Source organism: Lemur catta, chromosome 1, assembly GCF_020740605.2.
Source record: "Lemur catta isolate mLemCat1 chromosome 1, mLemCat1.pri, whole genome shotgun sequence".
In the NCBI taxonomy this organism is placed as follows: Eukaryota; Metazoa; Chordata; class Mammalia; order Primates; family Lemuridae; genus Lemur; species Lemur catta.
In genome coordinates, this window is record NC_059128.1 from 1,606,076 (window position 1) to 1,630,248 (window position 24,173).

A 24,173-nucleotide genomic window follows, 5' to 3' on the forward strand; every position below is an offset into this window, starting at 1 on the left:
GCCCATACGGGCCGCTCCTGAACCGTTAACGCCCCAGTCGGCCTCCATGAGTCGCTCAGCAGTGTTCCTGCCCCCGCCCGGGTTTCCGTTCCCCGCCTCCGCCCCGCGCGCCCTTCTCCCCCGTGGCCCATCCCGCGCGCCGGGGCTGTCCGCGGTGCTGACCGCGCTCGGCCTGCGCACGCGTCCCGGGGGTGGGGGCGGCGGCGGGACGGCTGGCGCCGCGACTGCGCAGCCTCCCGCGCCGTCCGGCTCCCCGCGCCGCGCGCTCCCCGGCCCGGCCCGCGCCCCGCGCCCCGCACGCTCCCCGGCACCGCTCCCCGCGCGCGCCCCCGCTCCCCGCGCCTGGCCGGCCATGGCGCCCAGCAGCCTTCTCTGCGCGCAGTGCGCCTGCTACGTCCTGGCCTTCCTGTTCAGCTTCGCGGTGGTGGTGCCGCTGTCCGAGAACGGCCGCGACTTTCGCGGCCGCTGCCTGCTGTTCACCGAGGGCATGTGGCTGAGCGCCAACCTGACGGTGCACGAGCGCGAGCGCTTCACCGTGCAGGAGTGGGGCCCCCCGGCCGCCTGCCGCTTCGGGCTGCTGGCCGGCCTGCTCTCGCTGCTGCTGGCCGCCGCGCACGCCTGGCGCGCGCTCTTCCTCCTCTGCAAGGGACACGAGAGGTGAGTGGCCTCGGCCGCCCGGCCCAACAGACGCAGCCCCCGCCCCGGGCGCGGCGCCCCGGAGGACTGGGGGTCCCCCCAGCTCCCTGAGGCCCGCGGAAGTCCACACTCCTGGCAAACTGCCTTTTGTCTACAGGCACCCCCGGGGACCATGACGGTTACTGTCCCCGGTGCAGGGCCAGGGCCTCCCTCCCCGAGTGCACAGCACTCCCGCTTCAGGCGCTCGCTCCCTGTGGGGTGCAGATGTTGCACCGTCATCGCTGGCAGGCCTGGGCCCTCCTCTGCAGCTCAGCGGGCCACTCCCGCCAGGACCGGGGACAGCTCCCAGCCTGGTCGCGGTGGTCGCCTCTGCTGTCCTGCCCAGCGAAGGGGAAGGAGGATGGCAGAGGACTGTCTGGGGGAACCCCATTGAGGCCCAGTTCTGGCGCTCAGACCTTGGCTGGCCGGATGCCAGAGGGAGGGCAGAGGGTGAGGGCTCTGCTTCGGCGTTAGGATGGCTCCTTCCTCTCCGCCTCCACTCTTCTCTTCACTTTTCCCAGCTCTCGCGCTATCCTGCAGCCCTGGGCTGTGGCTCCCCTGGGCTGGCGCACGGGGAGTACCCTCAGCCAGTGGCCGTCTGTGGGCCCACCCAGTCCCCTGGCTGAGGCCTGCTGTTCCGGCGCGGCCCTGGGCTCCTGCAAAGGTCCTGGGAGGGCACCTGTGAGAGCCAGGCCCTCTCCCACACTCTGCCCCGCCCCGCCCCACCCATCCTTTGTTGTCACTTTTTAGGCTTTTCACTCCTGCAGGGTGGCGGGAGGTGAGAAGGGGCCCTGGGCAGTGAGGGTGGGCAGGAGATGGGTGGGCAGGCATTCCGCTAGCCCACCCCTGCGAGCCCTCAGCCTGGCTTTGGCAGAAGAGAGGAGGAGGAGGGTTGGGGGGCCGGGGGGGGGGCTCTGCCTGGGTGGGGCTGTGAAGCCTGGAGCAGTGGAAATCCCAGCCAGCGAGTGCGGGGTGCCCTGCGCTGCTGCAGCAAAGTCCCATAGACTGGGGCTTAACTTGCCGTCCCACAGTTCTCGGGGCCAGAGGTCCAGAGTTATGTGTCGGCGGCGCGGGTTCCCTCTGGGGGCCCCGAGGGAGAATCCCGTCCCTGCCTCTTCCAGCAGCCTTGGCTGTGCCTTGGCTTGGGGCTTTGCCACTCCAGCCTCCGCCTGTCTTCATGGGGCCTCTTCCCTGTTTCTCTGTATGTCCCCCCTTTTTACAGGGACACCAGTCCTTGGATTTGGGGCCCACCATAAATCCAGGGTGATCTCATCCTGAGATCCTTAGCTCAGCTACACCTGCAAAGACCCTATTTCCAAGTAAAGTCGCGATCAATCACAGGTCCAGGGGTTAGGACATGGGCATATCTTTTGGGGGTACCATTCAACCTGCCCCCTGGAGGTTCTGGTTCTGGGTCAGCAGGAAGCCAGCTGTCAGCCTGAGGGCCTCCAGGTGCCGCAGGGCGGCTGGCCCAAACTGGGACGAGTGGCTGGGCTCTGCCCAGGGTGGTGTCCCGAGATGTTTGAGATGTCATTTGCACCCACGCTGGCAAACTTGTGAGCTACCCCAGGCAGCACTCTGTGTGCAGGTCAGGCCAGGTGGCAGCATCTCTGAATAGAGGCTGGGGTCTTAAGAAGCGGGGGCACAGCCAGAAGGGTGGGGTAAGCCCCGTAGGGCTTGGGGTGCCTTCAGTAGGAAGGTGGGGGTGGAGGGCACAGGCTGTGTGGGGCCACGGTCTGGTCACTGCTCACGCACACGCCAGCCTCTGGGAATCCCTCGGGCACTCACGGTCTAGCTGGGGTGACGGAGCTGCTCTGTCGACAGGACCCAGCTTGTGTGGTCAGAGTCATGGGAGATTTCACAGCAGGGAGAGACCTCGAGGGGCTGGAGGGCAGGGCAAGGGGAGCCCCAGGGCTTGCAGGGCAGGAGTTTGGGTGGCACAACCCAGGCAGCAGAGCTGGGGAGCGCAGTGACGGTGGCTCTTCCTTTTGTCATCTCACGGAGGTGCCTGTCTGCCCTGTGAACCTGCCGGCGCCATCTCATTCCGAAGGTAGGAATGTCCTTTTGCTTTGGTTTCTGGGCTCAGCTGTCCTAGCAGCAGTGACCTCTGTCCAGCCTGTCCTTCCCCAAGATGCACAGTGTCCTTGGCCATCAGGGCTCACCGGTGAGGGCCACATAATGGTGGGTCCGCCCCCCACCCCCTCTTGCCGCACACGGTGGTGCTGTGATGCTGTCCCCCAGTGTGTTACTGCTCCATCGAGTCCTGGCTGTAGGACTAGGCTAAGGTCTCCCAGGCCTCGTCGGGCGTGTATACCCACCCCAGGGGAACTTGGCTGTGTGCCAAAGGCAGGCATGCGCCTTGTTCACCGCTGTGTCCCCGGGGCCAGCACAGGGCACGGTGCCCAGATGTTGGTGAGTTATGATGTTGAGTGAGTGACAGAAAGACGCCTGGACCCGAGGAGGCCTATGGCTTTGTGGTCACTCACCTGGCCCTGGCGTCCTTGCAGACCTCTGGCAGAGAGGCCAATCCTTCAGACCCGCCCTGTTGGAAAGTTCTGGACCCCTGGGGAGGCTGGGTCTGCAGAGTCCCGCGATAGTCGTCCAGAGCCGCCTGTCCAGCTCAACTGCTGGCCAGGCCACGTGGAGCAGGCAAGGGGACAGCCAGGGGCCCGTGTGGGCACTTGCAGGGAGCTCCTGGGATGGACACGGCGCCCAGGGCCATTAGGGCCACTGGACATCCAGCCCACGGGGACACCACTGCCCCTTAGAGGGTCAGCGCACTCTACTCCCTCACGGTTGGAGTCCACCTTTAGAGGCACGGAGACGCCCTCCCTCCAGTGTGGGGGTCTGAGCGGCCACCGCCAGCCCAAGCTTGGGGGTCACAGGCTGTGTCCGAGGTGCCAGCTCCCTGCTCATACAGGGTGCGTCTACCATGCAGAGTGGGGACCTGACCGCTTGTGCCCAGGAGAGAGAGGGGTTAAAATCTGGGCGTGTGGCTTTTTGCAGAGGGGCGTCACCTGGATGCTGTTAGCTGCTGAAGGAATGAATGGATGAATCAGTGGCACCTGTGCTTGGGGGCCTTGCCGTGGCAGGGCAGGTGGGTGGCTGGGTGAGCTGTGGCCTGGGGCCAGGGCAGCTCTGCCCGCCAGGGAGCCCCTTGAGTGCTGGGGTGGGGCCTGGGTCAGAGCAGCCCATCTGCTGGCCCACACTGGCACTGAGCCTGCTGTCGCCATGGAGACCACACGTCCAGGCAGGGCAGCCTGAGAGGCAGAGGAGAAAGTGGTTAACCCTCTGTGTGCCGGGCTGTGGATCTGGGGACCCCGGGCAGGTTCCGTGGAAACGGACAGGAAATGGACAAAGGAGTAGACTGGGGCTGTCAGCTAGGGTGGCCCCAGCTTGGTGTCCCTTCCCTGCTTCGTGGGGATATCTATGTTCTGGTCATAGACAGACTCCCAAATCGTGCCCATTGCACAGGGCTGCAGCTGGAACTCTGCAGTGTCCAGCTGGCCGGGTTTCCGTGGAGCTGGCGTGGCAGGCCACACCCAGAGGCCCGATGGCATGGGCAGCTCTCCCATGGACATGTCACTGGCCCAGAGCCCCCGCTGTGTCCCGGGCACACTGTGCCAGGTATTTGCAGGCACGGGGGCTGTCAGGGAGACCCTGGGTAGGGGAGCTCTGGCCGCGCCTGTCTGGAATTCAGTATGGATGTGGAGGGTGCTGCCCCACCCCCACTGAGGGAGAACAGACATGGCCCAGGGTCGTCAGCCCTTGTCTGACCTTGTCTGACCTCTGAGCTGTGGCCAGCCTGGCCCTCCAGAGAGGCCCGCCGCGGGTGGCCTGTCAGGGAAGTCCAGCAATGTCAGGCACCAGAGGTGTCACTGCTGGACAGGGTCCTTGGGAGGCCTGCTGGGGGGCTGTCCAGCAGGTGGAGGGAGACGTGCCCTGGGGGGAACCTAGGGAGTCCCAAGTGCACTGCTACCCATGGAGCTGGAGGTTCGTGCCAAGCTCAGGGCTGCTTCTGTGCTCCCGTCCCTGGGCACTGTCCTGGCTGTCCCTGACCACCACGGTTTCTTTGGCTGGAGCAGAGTGGCCAGTCCAAGGCCCGGAGGCAGGTGGCCTATGACCTACCCCTCTCTGTAACTATGGCCCCGCTCCTATTCAGACACCCAGGGCCAGATGGATTTGGGGGTTAAGATTCCTGTCCCCAGGGTCCTCAGGAAGCAAGTGGCTCACCCAAGTGAGGACGGTTGGAGGGGGGCTGGTTGACAAGAGATGAAGGTGTGGGGTTCCTAGGCTCAGTGACAGTGGCCCTTCACCCCCACCCCAGTAACAGGACCTGGCGGGAGGGCATGTGGAGGGGGCAGGGAGAGGGGCAGTGGCCTTCGGTGAGGGACCTGGGAGCACACACCCCCCTCGTCCCCCTGCCCCCAGCCTGCTGCGATCTCTGCCGGTCACACCCACCCGGAAGCCGGGGCACAGGCTCCCTGCCGTGGTCCCCGCCTGCCAGCCTTAGAAGGGGACAGGCTCCCATGAGCAGGGGGAGATGGCAGGACGCGGTGACCCAGGTCTGGGCAGGCTGTGCGGAGCCCACCCCACGAGTGAGGAAGCGGCTGCCCCGCAGGGTGGGCTTGGCGGCTCAGCACAGCTGCTCACGGCGACGCTCGCTGCCGGGCTGGTGGTCCTCAGAGAACCTGGGCCGTGGGGCGGGGCTTGCGGCTCATCTGTGCCGGGGTTCGCACCGCGCCTTTGCCTGTGGCTCCAGGGCAGAGGCTCAGGCCCCTGTGCCCACATGTGAGTCCTGCCGGCTCTGCCCTTTTCAGGCTGATCTCTGGGGTCACAGCTTGTGGGTCTGAGTGTCCCCGTGTCCTCTCCCCCAGCTGGGGCTCCTCGGGGTGGGGGTTCAAGCCTTCCCATTCCTAGGGGTGCTCTGCCGTCTGCTCTGCTGTCTCAAGGCCTTGGCCAGGTTGGGCGGGGCTGGAGCCGGTGGAGGACAGCCGCCGGGATCCTTGCCGGGGACACCACAGGTCCTGCCGGTTGTGAGGCAGCCCAGGGACACCTGCTCTGAGCGGGGCGCCGGAGGCCGGGTTTCCTGTCCACACGTTGGCCGGGCGCCTCCTGCGGCCTCGTTCTTATTTCTGTGTCCTCTGATCTTTGGCCAGGAGTCCCTGTGGTCGGATGACAGTACCTTTGGTGTTTTCTTGGCCGAGATCCTGGCAGAGACCTTGTTTATTAGACAGTCTTTGAAGCAGTTTTTGTCAGTCATTTGCCTGGATTCAATGCGCTGACAGCACTGATGTCAGGTTAGGGGTGGGCATGGCCCTTTCTTGACCGCCGCGTGCTACTGCCCCGCCCAAGGGAGTTCCCCTCTGGGGTCCCACTGGAGGGTGGGCCCCGGGCCCCCACGCCGCCACCCCCAGGTGCCGTGGTGTGTGCCCCAGGCTGAGCGAGGCTCACTCGGGAGACTTTGAATCCTGGTGTCGGTGGGGGAGGCAGGAGCGTCCAGATGGAGGGGTGTCCCGACCACGTGCCCCCGTGTCCTCAGAAGGAAGCGTTGGCACCCTCCGGAAGCACACTGGCGGGGCCGTGGCTGCGTGGGCTGGCACAGGCGTGGGCCCGTGGGGCGTGTAGCCAGCCCTGAGCCAGCTCCTTCCGCCGGCCCTGCAGGACGGCTCGGCGTGGGCTCAGTTGCAGCTTGGCCTTCAGTGTGTAAAAGGGTAAATCAGCGAGTCCCGGACGCAGGTCAGGCCAGCCTGTGCTGGTGACCACGTGGCCTTCTGGGTGTCTCCATCCGTGTGGCTGCCGTCACAGACGGGGCACAGCACTCAGACCGCAGCGACTGTGGAAGGGCGTCCTGGTGCTCAGCGTGGCGCGGCTGCCGTGCGCTGCTGCCATGCGCTGCTGCAGGCGATCTCGGGCCCAGCCTGGGCGCTGCCTCTGCGGCGAAACGGGGGTCACAGCGGGGCCGACTCCTGGTCTTCAGGAGGACGCGTGGGCAGCCGAGCTGGCACGTGGAGCCGCCCGCAGGTGGGGACGGCTGCAGGAAGGTGGAGACAGCTCCTTGCGGCCTCCAGGGCCCCTCGCAGGAACCCAGGGGCCAGCTGGGAAGCCTGAGGTCTGGGCACTGCTGGAGGGGGGGTCGGCCCAGGCTCCCAGCGAGTTCCCCTCCCGCCCTCCCGCCCTCTTGCCCTCTCGCCCTCCCGTCCTCCCGCCCCTGTCACCCTCTCACCCTCCCGCCCTCCCGCCCTCTCACCCCTCTCCCCGGCTGCAGCTCCTTCTTCCACGCCTTCCTGAGCCTGCTGGTCAGCGCCTGCGTGGTCTTCCTGGTCTTCATCGCCGGCACCATCGTGAGCGTGGGCTTCACCATGTGGTGCGACACTGTCACCGAGAAGGGCACTGTGCCCCACAGGTGTGCCCGCCCCCCCCGCCCCAGCTGCCTCTCGGGCAGACCCCCTGCACCCCCCACCCGCATCACACGGGCGTCTGCAGTTGCAGGTCCTGCTGTGCCTCCCCGCCGTGTGCACCAGTTGGCTCCTTCCCCAAGACCTGCCCCCCCTGTCAGACACCCCCCTCCACTGCTGGGAGCCGGCGGCAGCACGCAGGAGCCAGCCCCCACGAGCCCTGGCGGCTGGGGCGGGGGCCCACGCAGTGTGGGCTCTGAGTCCCCCGGGGCTGGGCAGGAGGCAGAGGCGGGGTGGCATCAGGGTCGAGGCTTTGGTCCGGGGGGCTAGGGTCTGGAAGGCGGGGGTGGTGATGGGGACCGTGAAGACAGGTGCAGAAGCTTCCGGTGAGGTGGGGACGGCTCCCTGCGGGTTGGGGATGGAGGCCTTCAGGGCCAGGTGGCTGCTCTGGGCTCTGTGCAAGGGCAGCGTCTGGCTTGTGGGGGCCCAGAGTGGAGCATGGTGACTGTCCGTCTCCTGAGTGGGGTGCCCCAGGCCGAGACCCTGGAAGGCAGGGACTTTGGGGGTCCCAGGGGCTCCAGATCTTTCTTGGAGCAACATCAGACCTGGAACCCCAACATAGAAAGTCAACAGCAGCAAAGGTGAAACGGCACCTTCACGCTGGGGCCCAGGGCCGCCCGGCAGCAGCCTGGGACACAAACGAGGAACGCTCAGCACCCTGGGCGGCTGTCCCTGCAGGGCCCGCCCCGGGGCGGCCCCCACGCTGCGCCCTGTGCCCAGTCCTCCCACCCCAGCTGCCTGCTTCCTCTGTGTGCGGGCAGCCCCCCGCCCTTGGCAGACACTAGAAGTTTCTTACCCTCAGGAGCACCGTGTCCAGCCTCCGCCCCCCTGCAGCCCCGCGAGGGAGCACCTGGGCCGCTGGGCCCCTCTCTGGGCATCCTGCCGGACCCCCGCCCACGGAGGTGAAGGGAGAGCGGGGCCGTGGTCCGGCTGCGGCTGCCCCGGGCTGCCCCATGGCACGAGCAGGGCCGCTGTGAGCGTTGGTGGGGACACCTCCCTGTCCCAGTCTCAATCCTATGATCTGAGACCTTGGGACCCCGCAGAGCTGTGGGGCATGTGGCTTAGAGCATCCAGGAGAGCAGAGGCTGGCGCCAGTGTCCCCCGGCCAGCCAGGGCCAGGTTGGGGTCCGCAGGTTTCCTTTCCCGAAGCCTGTCCTACTCTGTGGATGACCTTGAGGCTGATCCCTGGGGTCCCCAGACTCCCCGTCTGCCCCTGGCCATGTGGGGTGATGCCCACGGCACCCTGGCCAGCTGCTGGGCCTGTCCCGAGCTCGCTGGCCTGGCCGTCCCCTCCACCCCTATGTCGTGCCGTTCCAGCTGCGAGGAGCTCCAGGACATCGACTTGGAGCTGGACGTGGACAACTCTGCCTTCTACGACCAGTTTGCGATTGCCCAGGTAGGGCGGGCTTCGGGCAGGGCGGGGTCTACTGTGCCGGGGAGGGGCCTTCGCTGCGGGACACTCTCTGAGCCACCGGCCGACTCAGGGCAGGGGACCAGCCCCTGTGTAGTTGAGGCAGGGGAGCCCCAGGCTGTGGGGCAGCGGGAAGGCTGGGTCTGCTAGGTGGGTGTGGGGAGGGGCCCGGTGGGCAGACACGCAGAGGTGGGAAGGCCCTGGGGAGTTAGAGTTGGGGTGGCAGGTGCCAGCTGCCTGCGTGGGGGCCGGGGGAGCTGGCGCTGGACACGGAACTGGTGTCCGGTCCTGGGGTCTCCAGTGCTGGGACAAGGAGCTGGACCCTGGTCCCGGCACCAGATGAATGCTGGAGCCTCAGGGTCATCCCCTAGCCAGGGGGTCGCTGAGGTGGTGTCTGAAGAGAGGGGGGTGAGGGGATCTGCCCCCCACCCTGCTGTGTCCAAGCTGCGTCTCCTGCCTCTAGGAGGCTGTGGTGGTCCCAGCGGTTAGGGAGCGTGTCTGCAGAGATGCGGGCATGTCGGGACATGCCAGTCATCAGTGGGGGCCCAGGACAGGACCCTGGAACTGCGCCTGCTCTCAAAACCCGCACCTGTGCCCCAGGCAGGGAGGACACTGGTGAACGTGCGGGTTGGGGGTGGCTGAGCCCAGGCTCCCTGCTCCTCGGCACTGAGCAGGGCCCGCCGGCTTCGAGGTCCCGTTCTGGACCCCAGCCTGGCCGCTGGAGGCTCCTTAGCACGGCTGGGAACCCTCTGGGGTGCTGGACCCTGGGGGGCTCTTTGCCGGGCTGAGCTGAAAAGGTGGGAGACGCCTTCCTGCAAATCCGGGGAAGGTGCTTCAAGCTGACTTTACGCCAATGAGACTAAGGTCCGAGCACAAGTCTGCAAATGAGTCTGTTTAATGTGGTTCAGGCCTGGATCTGATTGAACTGTTTCTCCTGCATCTGTTTGAAAGCAGCAGATAAGGGTGATTTGTCCCCTGGCTGGAGGGGCCGGGCCGTGTGTGGCTCCCCAGGGGCCCTGCCCCCCGGCTCTGAGGCATTTGCAGACTCGGGTTCGGGAGGCCCCAGGTGCTGGGACGTGGTGTTCATTGCCCGAAGGAAGAAAGAAGCCTGGGCCTGTCCGTGCCTCTGCGTCCCTCGTGTGTCCCGTCCTTTCCCTGCACAGCCTGGGGCCGGTGGGGAGTGGGGGGGGGGGTGCCTGGCTGGCCCCCTGACCCTGCCCTTCCGCTTCTGTGCAGTTCGGCCTCTGGGCCGCCTGGCTGGCGTGGCTGGCCGTCACCACGCTGGCCTTCCTGAAGGTCTACCACAACTACCGCCAGGAGGACCTGCTGGACAGCCTAGTGCACGAGAAGGAGCTGCTGCTGGCCAGGCCGTCCCCGCGCGCGGCCTTCCAGGAGGAGAAGAGTGCCGTCATCTAGGTGCAGCGGGACAGGGAGCCGGGCCCAGGCCCCCGCTGCGCCCAGAGCCACAGGCCAGTCCCAGGGAGCGGCTGGGGGCTCGGCCTGGGCCCCACCGGCCACGCGCAGCTCGGCACATGCTCCCTCGCGCTGTGTGTGGCGAGGTGAGCCTGACAGCTGGCTAGGGGGTGCCGGCTCCCCAACAAGGATGGCACAGGGAGACCGTGGGGCACCTCCAGGCCTTGTGCAGTGCCACACACCTGTCCTGGTGGGACCTGGCCCTCGAGCCTGGGCAGAGGGCTCCCAGCTGGTCTCTCAGACCCCTCTGGCCACCTGCCTGCGGGGAGCTGCCCCTCTGGGCCGTGGCCCCATGCCGGCTTGCCCAGGACGTGGCCAGATGTCCCTCCCATTACCTGCTCCTGAACTGTGTGTGGGACAGGAATTCTGCATGACACCTGTGACCTGGGGCAGAGACCTGAGTTTGGGAAGGAGCTCGCAGCACCTCCAGCCTTCTGGCCGCAGGCAGCCCCCCCCCGCAGCCTGGGCTGAGTCCCCCTCCAGGGTGGGAGCCAGCCCTGGTGGCCAGGCCTGGTCTCAGCATCGAAGATGCAGGGACGGTGGTGTCTGCCTGGCAGCAGGTGGTGGCTGTGAGGACGGATGCTCCTTCAGCGGTCCCCTCTGTTCTCTGCCGCAGGACTGGGGAGCACGGTGCGGCCTGGCCAGAGAGGCTTCCCCGTGCGTGGGCTCACCAAGCTTGGCGGGGAGGGTGGAGGCGGGATGTGGGCTCCGCAGAGTGGGGGCATCATTTGCAGGGGATGAAAGGGCACACATGCCACACGTGGAGGATGGGGCCAGGTGCCGTGGCAGGTGTCCATGTGCATGCAAGTGCGCATGGGAGGGTGTGCTTCTGTGCGTGTGAGCCTGTGAGTGTGCATTCAGTATGAGTGTGTGTGCACGCGTGTGTGCACGTGTGATGGAAGGAAGGTGTAGGTGTCTGAGTATGCATGGGAGGGTGTGTAAGTGCACACAAGTGCACACCAGCGTGTACATTTGTGAGTGCATGTAGGCGAGTGTGGATGTGCATGTGAGCATGCGTGTGCATGAGTGAGAGTGTAGATGTGCATGTAACTGTGCATACATGTGAGTGTGGATATGTATGTGAGCATGTGTGTGAGTGTAGATGTGCTTATGAGAGTGTGGATGTGCGTGTATGAGAGTGTGCATGTGTGTGTAAGCATGTGCATGAGTGTGCGTGTGTATGAGCATGCTCGTGCATGTGCACGAGTGTAGATGTGTGTGAGTGTGTGCATGTGTGTGCAAGCATGCATACATGAGGGAGTGTGGCTGTGCTTGTGTGCAATTGTGCATGTGTGTGTGAGCATGAGTGTGGATGTGCGTGTGAGAGTGTGGATGTGCATGCGTGCGAGCTTATTTGTGAGTGCGCACATGCACATGAGTGTGTGAGTGTGGATGTGTGTGAGTGTGGATGTGTGTGAGTGTGGCTACGCGTGAGCATGTGAGTGTGGATGTATGTGAGTGTGGATGTGTGTGTGAGTGTAGCTGCATGTGTGAACGTGTGTGTAAGAGTGTGCACGTGTGCACGAGCGTGTGAGTGGATGTGTGTGAGTGTGGATGTGTGTGTGAGTGTGGCTGCACGTGTGAACGTGTGTGTAAGAGTGTGCACGTGTGCACGAGCGTGTGAGTGGATGTGTTTGAGTGTGGATGTGTGTGAGTGTGGCTGTGCGTGTGAGCACATGTGTGAGTGGATGTGTGTGAGCGTGTGAGTGTGGATGTGTGTGTGTGTGGATGTGTGTGTGAGCGTGTGTGTGAGCATGGCTGTGCATGTGAGTGTGCATGCACACGTGTGTGTGGGTGGAAGCTGTGGGGTGCAGGTGGGACAGGGTGTGTCCAGCAGCTCCTCTGAGCCTCCTGTGGGCTCTGTTGTGCCCAGCGTCCCGGCCCCTTTGCATCTTGCAGGGCCTGCGGCACCGAGGCCCCAGGGCGGCAGGAGGAGGTGGGAGGGGACGCGGGACGTGGCTGGGACTCTGTGAGAAACCGCGACTCCCCCAGCCTTGCTGCTGTCCACTGCCTGCTGCCACCACCCGCCCCCTGGGATGGAGAGGCCAGCTGCCCGTGTCAGCGACTTGCCCCGTCCACCGCAGCCGGCCGGCTTGTGTCTCTGGGGGATGCGTGGGGCCCCCAGAGCCGTGGGCCTGGCCGGATCGAGGTGCCTGGTGGGGCTGGCAGCTGGCTCCGGGAGTGAAGCTGGCTGGTGACCTGGCAGTGATGGAGGCCGGGAGCCCATCTGGGGCCAAGGCCGGTGGGTGAGGCACTGGCTTCTCAGGGGGTCTGGCCCAGGGCAGGCAGCGGGGTCCTCCAGGGACGGTGTTTTGACAGTGTGAGGCCCCCAAAGCCAATCGGGTTTCCCCTGGCCCCTCACGCCAGCCCTGACCCACTGGACCTGGGGACTCTCCTGCCCTGAGAGACCCCAGCTGTCTCCCCAGCCCCCTGGTTCAGGCCACCGCTGCTGGGGTCCTGAGGAGGGCAGGGGCGGGCCTGGCTTCCGCAGCCTGAGGGTCTGCCAGGTGGTGTCTGCCCTTGGCCGCTGCCCCTGCTGGACTCCCGGGGGCTGGTCGGGGCGGCCCGCGGTCAGGGGTAGCGGAGGCTGAGTCGGCCTGCAGACGCACGGACCTGCCTTGGGCTGGGGCTGGGCCCAGCCCCCAACACCGTCGCCGGGGGGCCGGGCAAGGGCGGGCGGCCCCGGGGGTGTCGGGCAGGAGCAGGCCTTGCTGTGGCCGCGGCCGCGTCCCCCAGGGCTGTGGCCAGGGGCTCCTGCGCAGGGCCGGTCCCGGCTGCTTCCCAGACGCCGCTGCTCCCCTCCTGGCTTTCGGTAGCGTACGTCCTTGTCCCAATTCTGCCTGTGGCTCAGCTGAATGTGCAGATTCTGAAACTTACATGTGTCTGTTTTTCAAAGTCAAAATAAAAGCAGAAGCCCAAGTCTCTCACTCGGGCGCGGAGGACCGCGTCCTGTTCCCTCGCCACGCTGCCTTCCTGTCTGTCCCCTTGCGGCCGGTCCCGTCTCCCTGCTTCCCCGGTGGGGGGACAGATTTTGAAGGATTTCTCAGGGCCACGGGTGCATCTTTGAACACTACCTAGTCGGCAGTGACGGGGGTCATGGCGCTGTGGGACCCCATAGCCGCGTGTCCTTCCGTCGCCTTTGCGGTAGCCGCCAGACCGCGAGGACGGAGCCACCTCCATCCCACACCACAGCGGGGGGCTGGCCCCTCAGGCGGCGTCCCCCAGCCACAGCCAGGCCTGGGGGCGCCCGGCTTGTGACCTAACCCCCCTGAGCCTTATTCTCCCACCCGGAATACGGGGCAGTGACCTGCCTGTCCTCGCAGGGGTGCGATGAGGTGAGACGGCCCTGGGGAGGCTGGGCCGGGGGACGGCATGACATAGGAGGGTCCCTGAGGGCCGGTGCTGTCCTGTGGAGCCCCCGCTGTGGTCCCTCTAGGCCACTTCTGGGAAAGAGCCCCTTTTGTCCCTGCCCCGGCTCCCTGAATTCGACAGCTGGAAGAGACCCCGGGCCAGGCAGGGGGTCGTTTGTGTCCAGAAAGACCAGGGGCCGAGCAGGGGATGGGCGGGAGTCGGGTGGCCTGGGGGCTCGGGGAGTCCACCTGCCCGATGCACCCACTGCAGGAGTGGATGTGGGGGGCCCGGGGGTGTCTGCTCTGGCCACCAAGGTGAATTCCTCAGGAAACTGGCTCCCAGCTCTCTCGCGCCTATAGAAATTCCAAAATGAAGATGTCGAGGTGTGTTTAATAGCAGTGTCCCCCACGTGAGCTGTGGGGGGCTGCTCTCCAGCCCCTGCAGGGCAGCAGGTCACTGGTGGCTGCGCCCTGGAGTCCCAGGCCGGCCCCGTGGACACTCATCTGACTGTCCCAGTGTCTCCTGGGCAGTCCCTCCTGGTGTCTGACCTTGGGCCTCCGTGCTTTGTTCACTCCTCCCCACAGGCAGGGTCTGGAGGGGCCTGGAGTTTGTCACCACAGGGTGCCCCTCAGCCCTGCAGTTGGGCACCAGAGCTGCGTCTACGGATGGTCACAGGGACCCACAGGCCCCAGCTGGGGCAGCACTGGCTGGATCCGGGGTGTGGCTGCATCCCCCGGCTATCGGAGCGAGTTCCGAAGGCCTGGGGGGTCTGGGCCCCTCGCCCTTGGCTGTCCCCTCAGCTTCCACACTCGGCCCTGAGGACTCCTCCTCCCTGGGCCTCCCCAGGCTTGTGGGGCTGAGGGGTCAGACCCCGACGCCAACACCGAGGGGCCCCACGTGGACTGCAGAGGGAGGTCCCCCTCCAACACCCAGAATCTTCTCTCTGACAACAGGGCAAGGGGGTTTCGAGGTCTGGACTCCAAGCAGTCCCACCGATCGGGGGCGGGGCGTCCCTGTCCTCGGGGGCTGTACATGGTGACGTCTGGGCCAGGCCTAGAAGCACTAAGACTCCTGCCACGGTGAGGGAGGGGTCTCTGGGTGAGCCAGGGCGGGGCCAGGGCCTGCGAGTCCCCACCTGTTAGTAGCTGAATCCTTTTCCTATCGAATCTCACACGGTGGACCCGCCACAGGGAACCGGAGGGGCCTTGCGGATTGGCGTGGGTGGTGCTGCCTGCCGCGTGGCCGCCCCACCCCGTGTCTGAGCTCCTCCCCCGGGGGCCCCTTTCTCCAACCGCTGCCCTTCAGTCCCCCAACCTGGGGCAGCCCAGAGCCAGGGTCAGCCCGCGGCCCCGCCCGCAGGGGCCGCCGTCCAGCGCCCGTCAGAGCTGCAGGAGGCAGCGCCAGCAGGCGAGGGCCACGTGCCGCAGGTGCAAGAGGAGGGCGAGGAGCCGGGCCTGGAGGTCCTCCAGGGTCATGGCCATGGGCTTGGCCTGGCCGCAATACAGACCCAGAGCCGCCGCCAGCAGGATGCACACGGACAGTCGCAGGAACAGGGAGACGCGGGGCGCGGCCCGGCCAGGTGCTGGGGCGGAGGGTGCGGCAGGGTCAGCCCCTGCAGGGTGGGGAGGGATGGGGGAGACCCAGCTGTCTGTGGCCGGCAGCTGGCACCAGGGCCGTCTCGGGCCTCGGTGCCTCCCTGGGGAGCCTCACCCATGGGACGTGGATCCCACCCTGTCCCTGCCAGAGGCCCCTGCACCGTGTGCTGCCTTGCAGCAGAGCCTCCCGCGAGGCTGGCCTGTGGCGCTGCCCCGGGGAGGAGACAGGGCAGATTGCACCCAGGGAGGGCTGGGAGAGGGGGTGCGGGTTCAGAGCTTACCCCTGGTGGTGGCCGTGGCGTCCCTGCCAGCGATGTCTGGGAAGGAGAAACTCGAGTCTGCTGGGGGCACGATGCCTCGGTTTGCTACACACCTCGCCCCACTCTGCTTAAAGGACCGTGAGAGGGGCCGGGACCGAGGCTGCGGCAGGGTTAGGGATGCCAGGGACACCGGGGACAGCAGGGATGCGGGCTGCTGTCTCATGGACCCGACTGCCTACGTGACCCTATGGAGGCAGGACAGGCAACCTCCGTCCTCCAGGGCTGTGTGGCCCCCCCGGGTCCCTGCCTGCCCCGCTTGCCCCGGCCGCCTGCCTTGGTGGCCCTTACAGTGGACGGCCTCCTCCGGGGGCTCTCGGAACCGCACGCGCCTCGAGGTCCTCTGTGGCTGGGCCCCTGGGCTGGGGCGCTCTGGCAGGCTGCGTCTCAGGATGGAGGGGGGACACTTCCTGTCACCCTCCTGGGGCGGGGGCGGGAAGCAGGCCGTGAGCCCCTCCCGCTAGAGCAGGCCCTGGAGCTCGGGAGTCAGGGGCTCTGCCCTGGCGCCCAGACCTGGAGGGGCCGGAGACTGTCCTGGAGCCCCCGGCTCATGCCTGGCTTGTGTGCCACACGCACTGGACCTCTGCCACGTCCCCGTGGTCGGGCTGAGCCTGGAGGGGCCCCGGCAGGAGGGACGGCCCCTCGGCCCCCTCCTCTCCTCCCACCCAGACCCTCCCCCACCCTGTCCCCCCTGCCAGGCAACTGCTCAGCCCCAGCGGGGACTGCATGGGGACCCCGGGACGTGTGGATGGGTGGAGGGGGCTGCAGTGGGGGAGGGGCCCTGGTTTAGGGGCCAGAGTCTTGGAGCTCCACAGGGTGGGGCGGGGGCTGCACATGGCAGGAAGGCTGCAGGCTCTGCCACTGCTCCCGTCTGGGCACCTGTGAAGCTGACGCTCGGTGCCCTCGGGTGTGGGCAGCCCCGCGAGCCGCTGCCCTCCCTGGGAGGCCTGGGCCTGGCCTGCAGGGCCTGAGGGCTGGGCCCCTCCTGCTCGGCGCCCACCTGCTCCTGGGAGAGCCCTGCAGGCACGTTCCTCTCCTGGGCCCCTCGGTGACACCTCAGCCTGCCCACCTCTCTCCATGTTCCCCGGATTCCGACACCCTCCTCCCTGGGCGGCTCAGCCCACAGTCCTCCACGGCCCCTCCTTGCTCTGCCTCTACCCGTGCCCCTCCCTGCCCCTCTGACTTCCTGGCCTGGCCCGTCCTCCCTCTGGCCTGCCCGTCCTCCCTCTGGCCTGTCTGTCCTCCCTCTGGCCTGCCCGTCCTCCCTCTGGCCTGTCCCGTCCTCCCTCTGGCCTGCCCGTCCTCCCTCTGGCCTAGCCATCCTCCCTCTGGCCTGCCCGTCCTCCCTCTGGCCTGTCCGTCCTCCCTCTGGCCCGTCCGTCCTCCCTCTGGCCTGGCCCGTCCTCCCTCTGGCCTGCCCGTCCTCCCTCTGGCCTGCCCGTCCTCCCTCTGGCCTGGTCCGTCCTCCCTCTGGCCCGTCTGTCCTCCCTCTGGCCTGGTCCATCCTCCCTCTGGCCCGTCCATCCTCCCTCTGGCCCGTCTGTCCTCCCTCTGGCCCGTCTGTCCTCCCTCTGGCCTGTCTGTCCTCCCTCTGGCCTGTTCGTCCTCCCTCTGGCCCGTCTGTCCTCCCTCTGGCCTGTCTGTCCTCCCTCTGGCCCGTCTGTCCTCCCTCTGGCCCGTCTGTCCTCCCTCTGGCCTGTCTGTCCTCCCTCTGGCCTGTCTGTCCTCCCTCTGGCCTGTTCGTCCTCCCTCTGGCCCGTCTGTCCTCCCTCTGGCCTGTCTGTCCTCCCTCTGGCCCGTCTGTCCTCCCTCTGGCCCGTCTGTCCTCCCTCTGGCCTGTTCGTCCTCCCTCTGGCCCGTCTGTCCTCCCTCTGGCCCGTCTGTCCTCCCTCTGGCCTGTCTGTCCTCCCTCTGGCCTGTTCGTCCTCCCTCTGGCCCGTCTGTCCTCCCTCTGGCCTGCCCGTCCTCCCTCTGGCCTGCCCGTCCTCCCTCTGGCCTGGCCCGTCCTCCCTCTGGCCTGTCTGTCCTCCCTCTGGCCTGGCATGCTGCTTGCCCACCCTGGGCTCCGGCTGGGCGCTGTGCAGATCTGCTCATCCTCCCACTGCACCTTAGGTCATGCTGTGTCCCACCTGGGGGCCCCGGTGCCCACCAGGCCAAAGCCTTCCAGGTGTCCTGTGGGTGTCCCTTGTCCCCCTGCCCCCAGCCCCAGGTTCCTGCTTTAGGGCGAGGGCAGGGGGACTTTCCTCCTCGCTCCCGGCCTCCGCCCATGCGGTGCACGCCCAGCCATGGAGCCTCGCCCCGGGCCTCCTCACCCGCTCCGCCCTGGACGTCCGCGAGCCCCCAGCGGCCTCCTCATCCCTTCTGGCCTGACGTGGCGTCTCTGGCCGGGTGCAGGGGCCCCACGCTGGCGCGGCAGCCCTCATTCACTGGAGCATGGTCCTGAGAGAGCAGAGACGTGATCACTGCACAAGGGACAGTGGCAGGAACGGAGAGGCGGGGAGAGGCAGGTTCTCCTGGGGAGCCGCGCCGGCCCCGGCCTCTGACCGGCTGCAGGCAGACGCCGCATCTCCCGCCGGTGCTCCCGGCACCGATAAATCCTGCTGTGCTCACCCCTCTGCTGTCACTGTCATCCCCAAGGGCTGCGTGGTGCTCCACCGGCTGCGAACTGGCTCTGGCTTGGCCCCGAGAAAGCCTCTCCCGGAGGGTCACACCCACCTTCTTGGGCTCCTGCTGGTGGGGCGCCCTGGGCTCCCGGCACACCCTCAGCACTGCCCAGAGTCCCTGTCCCTCTGTCTGTCCCCCTGTCCCTGATCCTGCCCCCCTCTCCGGTTCTCAGCGCTCGCTGCTGGGTGGTCTTGTGCCTGTGCCCCAGGGTGGGCGGCTGTCCCCGTTCTCTCCCTCACAGTGGCAGCCCCTCTGGGGGGTGTTTCTTGCACAGACTTGGCAGGTCCTCGATTTCCGGGGCCCCTGCTTCCTGCTCACAGTGCAGGGGCAGCCAGGCGCTGGGCAGCCGTCCCTCGCGGGCCCTGGGGGAGCTGAGCGCCCGCCCTCGTTGCCGGTGGGAATCCAGGCCGCAGATGGCCACCCAGCCAGGGACGCCAGGGCCGCTGCCTGGGCAGGTCCTCTCCGCCCCCCCCAGCTGGATGGGAAGCGGTATGGGGGCTGTCTGCCCTCCTTTCCCCCCCGCCCCGGCTCTCCCTGGTCTGGGGTCCTTGGAGGGCATCGCTGCTCCTCGGTGTGGGGGGAAGGTGTTTCCTCGAGTGGGGGGTCTGCTCTGTGCACAGCACAACTCCCTCAGGGTCCCCCGAGGGCGCTGCTGCGGGGGGCACAGGGGCTGCCAGGAGGAGTGGTTCTGGTGAGGAAAGCGGTGACCCCAGGGGCAGCCATGCCATCCTTCCCCGCGGAGGTGACAGTGGCTGTGCTGGGTCCCTGGGCAGGCGTAAACATCGCAGATAAGCAGAGCGCGGAGGTCAGCGCGGACGCTGTCTGGGTGGGTCCAATTATTTCAAAGGGAGCAATTTCCTCCTATCGCAGCATCAGCTTTTTATTGCACATAGGGCTGTGGTGGGAGCCAGCGAGCCCTGGGGGGGGGCGGCTTGTCTTTGAGGTGTGCTGTCACAGAGGGGCCTTCAGAGAGATTGTGCTCACAGCCCTGGCCTTGGGGCCTGGGGCTGAGGCCGCCTGGATCATGGGCCAGCGTGACCTTCTGGGTGGTGCAGCCACGGAGCGCCAGGCCTGTCCTTGTGTTTGGGGGACACTGCCCTCAGGGTGACCTCAGCCAGCTGTCCGTAGCAGCACTGGGGCTGGAGGGACTCTGGGTGCCTGGACTCAGGTCCCACCTGGGGAAGGATGGGGTGGACTAGAGACCCCAGGGACCTCCAGGACACGGGGCCTGGGCCCTCCCACCCCAGGCGGAAGGAGGAGTCCTGGCGTCTCCCGTGGCTGGAACCCGGGGCAAGCGTGCTCAGCGACCCCAGCCCCTCTGGCGCAGCCCCGCAGCCACCCCGGCGCGTGCGGCTGGGCCTGCCTCTCTCGAGAAGCGGCCTGGAGAGCTTGGGCCGGCCCCAGCCACACGGCCCAGCCCCCCACCTCTGCCTGCACTGCCAGCAGCACCCTCTGTCCATCCCAGGCCTGGCTGAGGTCTGTCCCAGGCACCGTGGGACAAGTGTGAGTGTGTGCACATGTGTGAGCATATGTGTGTTTCTGTGCCTATGAGTGTGTGTGTGTGTCACTGTGTGAACATACATATGTGTGATTGTGTGTGTGCAAGGGCCAGAGTGGGTACATGCATGTGTTAGTGTGTGTGTGGGGGAGTGTTGGTGTATATATGTGTGCACGGAGTGTGACTGTGTGTATGTATGTGTGCATGTACTTGTGTGAGTGCACGTGAATGTGCATGTGTGTGTGTGTAGTACACATATGTGTATGTGCCTGTGTGTAGATGTGTGCATGTATATGTGCATGTGACTGTGTGCATGTGTATGTGCATGTGACTGTGTGTGCATGTGTATGTGCATGTGACTGTGTGCATGTGTATGTGCATGTGACTGTGCATGTGTATGTGCATGTGACTGTGTGTGCATGTGTATGTGCATGTGACTGTGTGTGCATGTGACTGTGTGTGCATGTGTATGTGCATGTGACTATGTGCATGTGTATGTGTATGTGACTGTGTGCATGTGTATGTGTATGTGACTGTGTGCATGTGTATGTGCATGTGACTGTGTGCATGTGTATGTGTATGTGACTGTGTGCATGTGTATGTGCGTGTGACTGTGTGTGCATGTGTATGTGTGTGTCACTGTGTGTAGGTGTGCATGTGTATGTGCGTGTGACTGTGTGTGAATGTGTACGTGTGAGCTTATCTGCATGGGCGTGTACGTGGTGTGAGCGTGTGGCCGTGCATATGTGTGCAGGGCATCTGTGCGGGTGCTGGCTGTGACGGTCACGCCTGTTGCTGGCAGCATAACTTGGTGGTTGTGGGTGGGGGCTCCAGAGCACCTGGGTGACCGTGTGTGACCTTGGGCAGGTCTCTTGCCCTCTCTGGGCCTCAGTCTACCCAGCTCTAAAGTGCTCCGTGGGCTCCGGTGCAGGAGAGCGCGTCTGCGTTCAGACACAGGCTGTGCCAGACGACAGCAGCCACTGCTGTTGTTCCCCAGGGAGAGGGTGGCTTTGCCACCAGGGAACCAAGCTGGGACGTTCTATGTGGACAGGATGACGTCCCATGTGCCACCCTGAAGGTCACGCTGCGCCCCAGGTCCCCGGGCCCCCTTTTCCCCGGCGTGCTCCAGCTCTGCAGGCCTCTCCGGAGCCCGGGGCCTCACCAGCTGTGTGCCGTCCTCCCTGCCTGGCAGCCGTGCCTGGGCACCGCCCGTCCCTTTGGGAAGGGGTCTGGCTGGCGTCCTGGGCTCTGTCCTCTGTGACCTCTGCCACAGGGAGTGCCCTCCCTGGGAGACGTGGGGGAGGGGGGCTCTGGCACACTCAGCAGAGATGGTGAGGCCTGTCCCCGTGTCCCCCACAGCCGGGAGCGGAGGCCCGGGCCCCCGCAGGGACAGCGTGTAACTCGAGGCTGCTCTGAGCCGCCGTGACAGATGGGCGATAAAGGGTGGAAAATAGCCGCGGCAGCCCGGCCTGCAGAGTGTCACCGCCACGCCCACTCCGCCTGCCCAGTGTCCCCGCCATGCCCATGGCCTGGGGCAGGCACGGCCACCTGAGGGGACGGCCCCTCGCTCTGGGAGAAGGAGCCCGATGGTGCCTCCCTTAGTGCTGGGGGCTGGGCAGAGCTCCTTACGCCAGCTCCTCCGGGAAGAGGGCCATGGGCCTCCCCGGGGGAGGGGGGTGGGGAAACTGAGGCCCGGAGAGGGAGAGCCTCGCTCGGGTGTGGGCCTGTCGGGCCCGCCCTGCTGGTGGGAGGACCCGAGTCCGGTGGGCACCGGCTGTGGCCTTCCGGAGTGTGGACAGACCCTCCCACCCCACCTGGTCCTGCAGCCTCTGAGAGCTGTGACGGCCCCGACACAGCCCACGGCCCAGCGCTGAACCTCCCTGCTGCCTGGCCTCAGCCTGGCCTCTCCCTCCAGCTCTGGGGAGTCGAGGCAGGCCGGCCGGCTCTCGCCTGGTCCAGTGCCTGGGATAGCACCAAGCCCGGGGCCCGGCCAGCCGCTCCAGCCTCACTGCGGCAAGACACCACGGCTGGGTGTGCCCCCTTCTCCCTGGGCTGCCTGGCGGGAGCACTCGCCACCTGTCCCACCTGCCCCATTGCCCACAGCCCACTGCCCGGTGACGTGTCTCCGTCCTCACCAAGGGCCCCTCGGGCCCATTAGGGCCCTGAGCCTGGCAGCCGGCGCGTGGTGGACCCCAGCCCTGCCCGCCCCGCGTGGGGAGGGCCCTTCCCCAGCTCTGACCATATGGCTGGCACCTCGCACAGTGCCCATGCCGCTGCCAGCTCACCCGGCCCCCGTGCTGTGCCCATTTACCCACCGGACCCAGGCCAGCGGCCTCAGCCCCACGAGCAGCCTGCGGAGCCTCCAGGGGCGTCCCGCTCGGGGCTGAGACCTACCTGAGGGGACACACATGCCGCCCCGCCCCCACGCGCACACGCTGCCCGGCCCACCTGGCTGCTGTCGTGCTGCACCGCGGGGGCGCTGGCCCACCCGACCGGCCCGAAATCCACCAGCGACCAGAGCCTCCCTCCGGCAGGGCAGGAATCGGAGCTGCTGCGGCTCACGCCCCAGCTGAGAAGTTTCCATTACAGTGACACGGACGGTGTCCCCAGGGCCCCAGCCGCCTCCTTGCCCTCTGCACAGCCGGGTCCACAGGGAGGCCGTCACCCACGGGGCGCGGTGGCCCCGGCTGGTGTTGGGCCTCTCCCTCTCCCCAGCACCCAGGCGGCCTGCGAAGCTGGGGACACTGGCTGCGCCTCCTCCCCGCGGGAGGAAGAACTGGGAAGCTGTGGGCGCTCCGGCCTCCCCCTGCGGGGCGGGGCGGACTGAGGGCTGGGCGGCCGCGGGGCTCCCGGGAAGGCGGCTCTCAGCCCAGCGCTCAGCACCGGGAAGGGCTGGCAGGTCCCCAGATGCCACGCACTTCCGCCTTCAGCAACAGGGAGAACTGGGGAGGCCCCTGGCCGGACTGTCTGCTGGGCATGCCAGGCACCTGCCGGAGGGGACGGAGCAGGAGCTGGGCTGCTGGCCCTGGGGTGCCCTGAGCACTCGGGGTGGCAGCAGCGCCAGGTGAGGGCCGTGTCGGCCGGTGCAGGGACACCCTGGAGCAGGTGGGGCTGACGTCGGCCTGCAGAGCCCCATGGCAGGGCAGGGGACCCCCCGCCAGACCCTGGCTGCTGAGATCTGAGCGGGTCACTCTCTGTACACGTAGGATAGGGGTGTTTGCCATTTGTCCCCGGCCTGTGAAGGTCAGAGGTCTTCACCACAGCAGGGGCCCAGCAAACAGCAGTCCTGAGCTGAGGGGTCCCGGCCCATGGCAGTGTAGGACGGGGACTCCCGAGTAACTCAGCTCAGAAAAGAGCCGGTTCTCTGGGAATTCCCAAATGCCGAGGCCTGGGCTCACGTTACCCAAGGAAAGACTCCATTCCCGCTGGGCCGGGCCTGCATAGACCTGCCCCGAGCAGGGCGCCCCCAAACCGCAGCCGTTTGGGGAAGGTGTGTTCACGCCAGACCCGGGGCCCCTGCGTTTCCCTGAGAGCACAGCCCCCTGTCGAGCCCCAGACGCCGCAGTCTGCCACCCCGGACACGTCACTCAACTCGGGGTGCAGTTTGGAGGCTCCTGTGCATCCAGACACCCCACTCCAGCTCCTGGGCTGAGCTGGCTGCGTTCCCTGCTCCCCAGACTCAGCCGGCCTCAGACACAGTGTGGACGGGGGCCGGGCCTGCAGTGGGGAGGGCTCAGAGTGCCAGGGGCCTGGGCGGCACCAAGTCCACTGCCCTGCCATCTGCAGAGGAGGGCTGGGGCCTTCTGGGGACAGCAGCCGCCCTGGTGTGCCTGGGACCAGCCCCATTTTAGGGAAACTCCCCAGTCCCAGGAGAACTTGCCCAGGGTCACTCAGGGTTGTCAGCGAGTGTCCTGCCCAGTCTCTGCCCGCTGCAGGCCACCCACCTGTGGCAGGTTCCCCGCTGGCCTCTGTCCCTGGCAATCTCTCTGCTCCAGTAGCGTCACTTGAGAGCAGGAAGTGAGCGTCCACCTGCTCCCTAATCCTAACCCCTAACCCTAACCATTAACCCTAACCCCTAACCCTAACCCTAACCCCTAACCCTAACTTCCTAACCCTAACCCTGCAGCTGGGACTCACCTGGCTCCCTCCTGGGCCCGAGAGGGACAGAAACAGCCAGGTGCTGTGGGGTCCCCCGTGGAGCGAGGTCCAGCGAGGTCCTGGCCTTGTCTCAGCGGGTAGAGCCCTTCCTGGCCCCCCGAGAGGCAGGCCCCGGGCAGCACCTGCAGGCCGCACAGGTGGCCGGGCCCAGCCTGCCCAGGCCTCCCTCCCAAGGATTCTGCTGTGGAGGTGCCGCCCGCCTGCCTGCGGGGCCCAGTCCCTTCCGGCCCAGCCGTCTCTGCTGGACTGTAGGGCTGGGCCAGCCGGGGAGGCCTGAGCTATAATTACCCTCCCCTTTGGCAGAAATAGCAGAGACCCCGTGGACAGGCCATCGGCCCTGGAGCAGGAGGGAGGCGGCCGTTTCTCAGGACCCCAGCGGGCGGCAGGCCAGGCCTGCAGATAAGACCAGACGTTGACGCTGCTCTTCCTGCCCCTCTGGCCCAAGTGTGTCCCCCCAGGCCAATTCCAGAGCCGGACACCTCTTGGGGAAAGCTGCAGATTGGGACTGGGGCGGAGAGGGTGGGGAAAGGTGATGTGGGCTGTAGGAGGGTGGGGTGACCACAGAGTCCTGCC

At 66.7% G+C, this 24,173-nt stretch overlaps 2 protein-coding genes across 2 annotated transcripts; one reads left to right on the forward strand and one right to left on the reverse strand.

Moving 5' to 3' along the window:
• The first annotated feature begins 352 nt into the window (after positions 1–352).
• On the forward strand, positions 353–10,094 carry TMEM179 (transmembrane protein 179). Its single transcript, XM_045559604.1, has 4 exons — positions 353–657; positions 6,944–7,081; positions 8,451–8,529; positions 9,781–10,094. The coding sequence occupies exons 1-4, from the start codon at positions 353–355 to the stop codon at positions 9,958–9,960; spliced, it is 702 nt and encodes a 233-aa protein (XP_045415560.1). The 3' UTR covers positions 9,961–10,094.
• Positions 10,095–13,738: 3,644 nt separating this feature from the next.
• Positions 13,739–22,252, reverse strand: C1H14orf180 (chromosome 1 C14orf180 homolog). Its single transcript, XM_045559618.1, has 5 exons — positions 21,891–22,252; positions 17,593–17,719; positions 15,572–15,701; positions 15,245–15,280; positions 13,739–14,980 (listed from the first exon to the last, which is right to left on the reverse strand). The coding sequence occupies exons 2-5, from the start codon at positions 17,701–17,703 to the stop codon at positions 14,748–14,750; spliced, it is 510 nt and encodes a 169-aa protein (XP_045415574.1). The 5' UTR covers positions 17,704–17,719; positions 21,891–22,252; the 3' UTR covers positions 13,739–14,747.
• Positions 22,253–24,173: the final 1,921 nt, after the last annotated feature.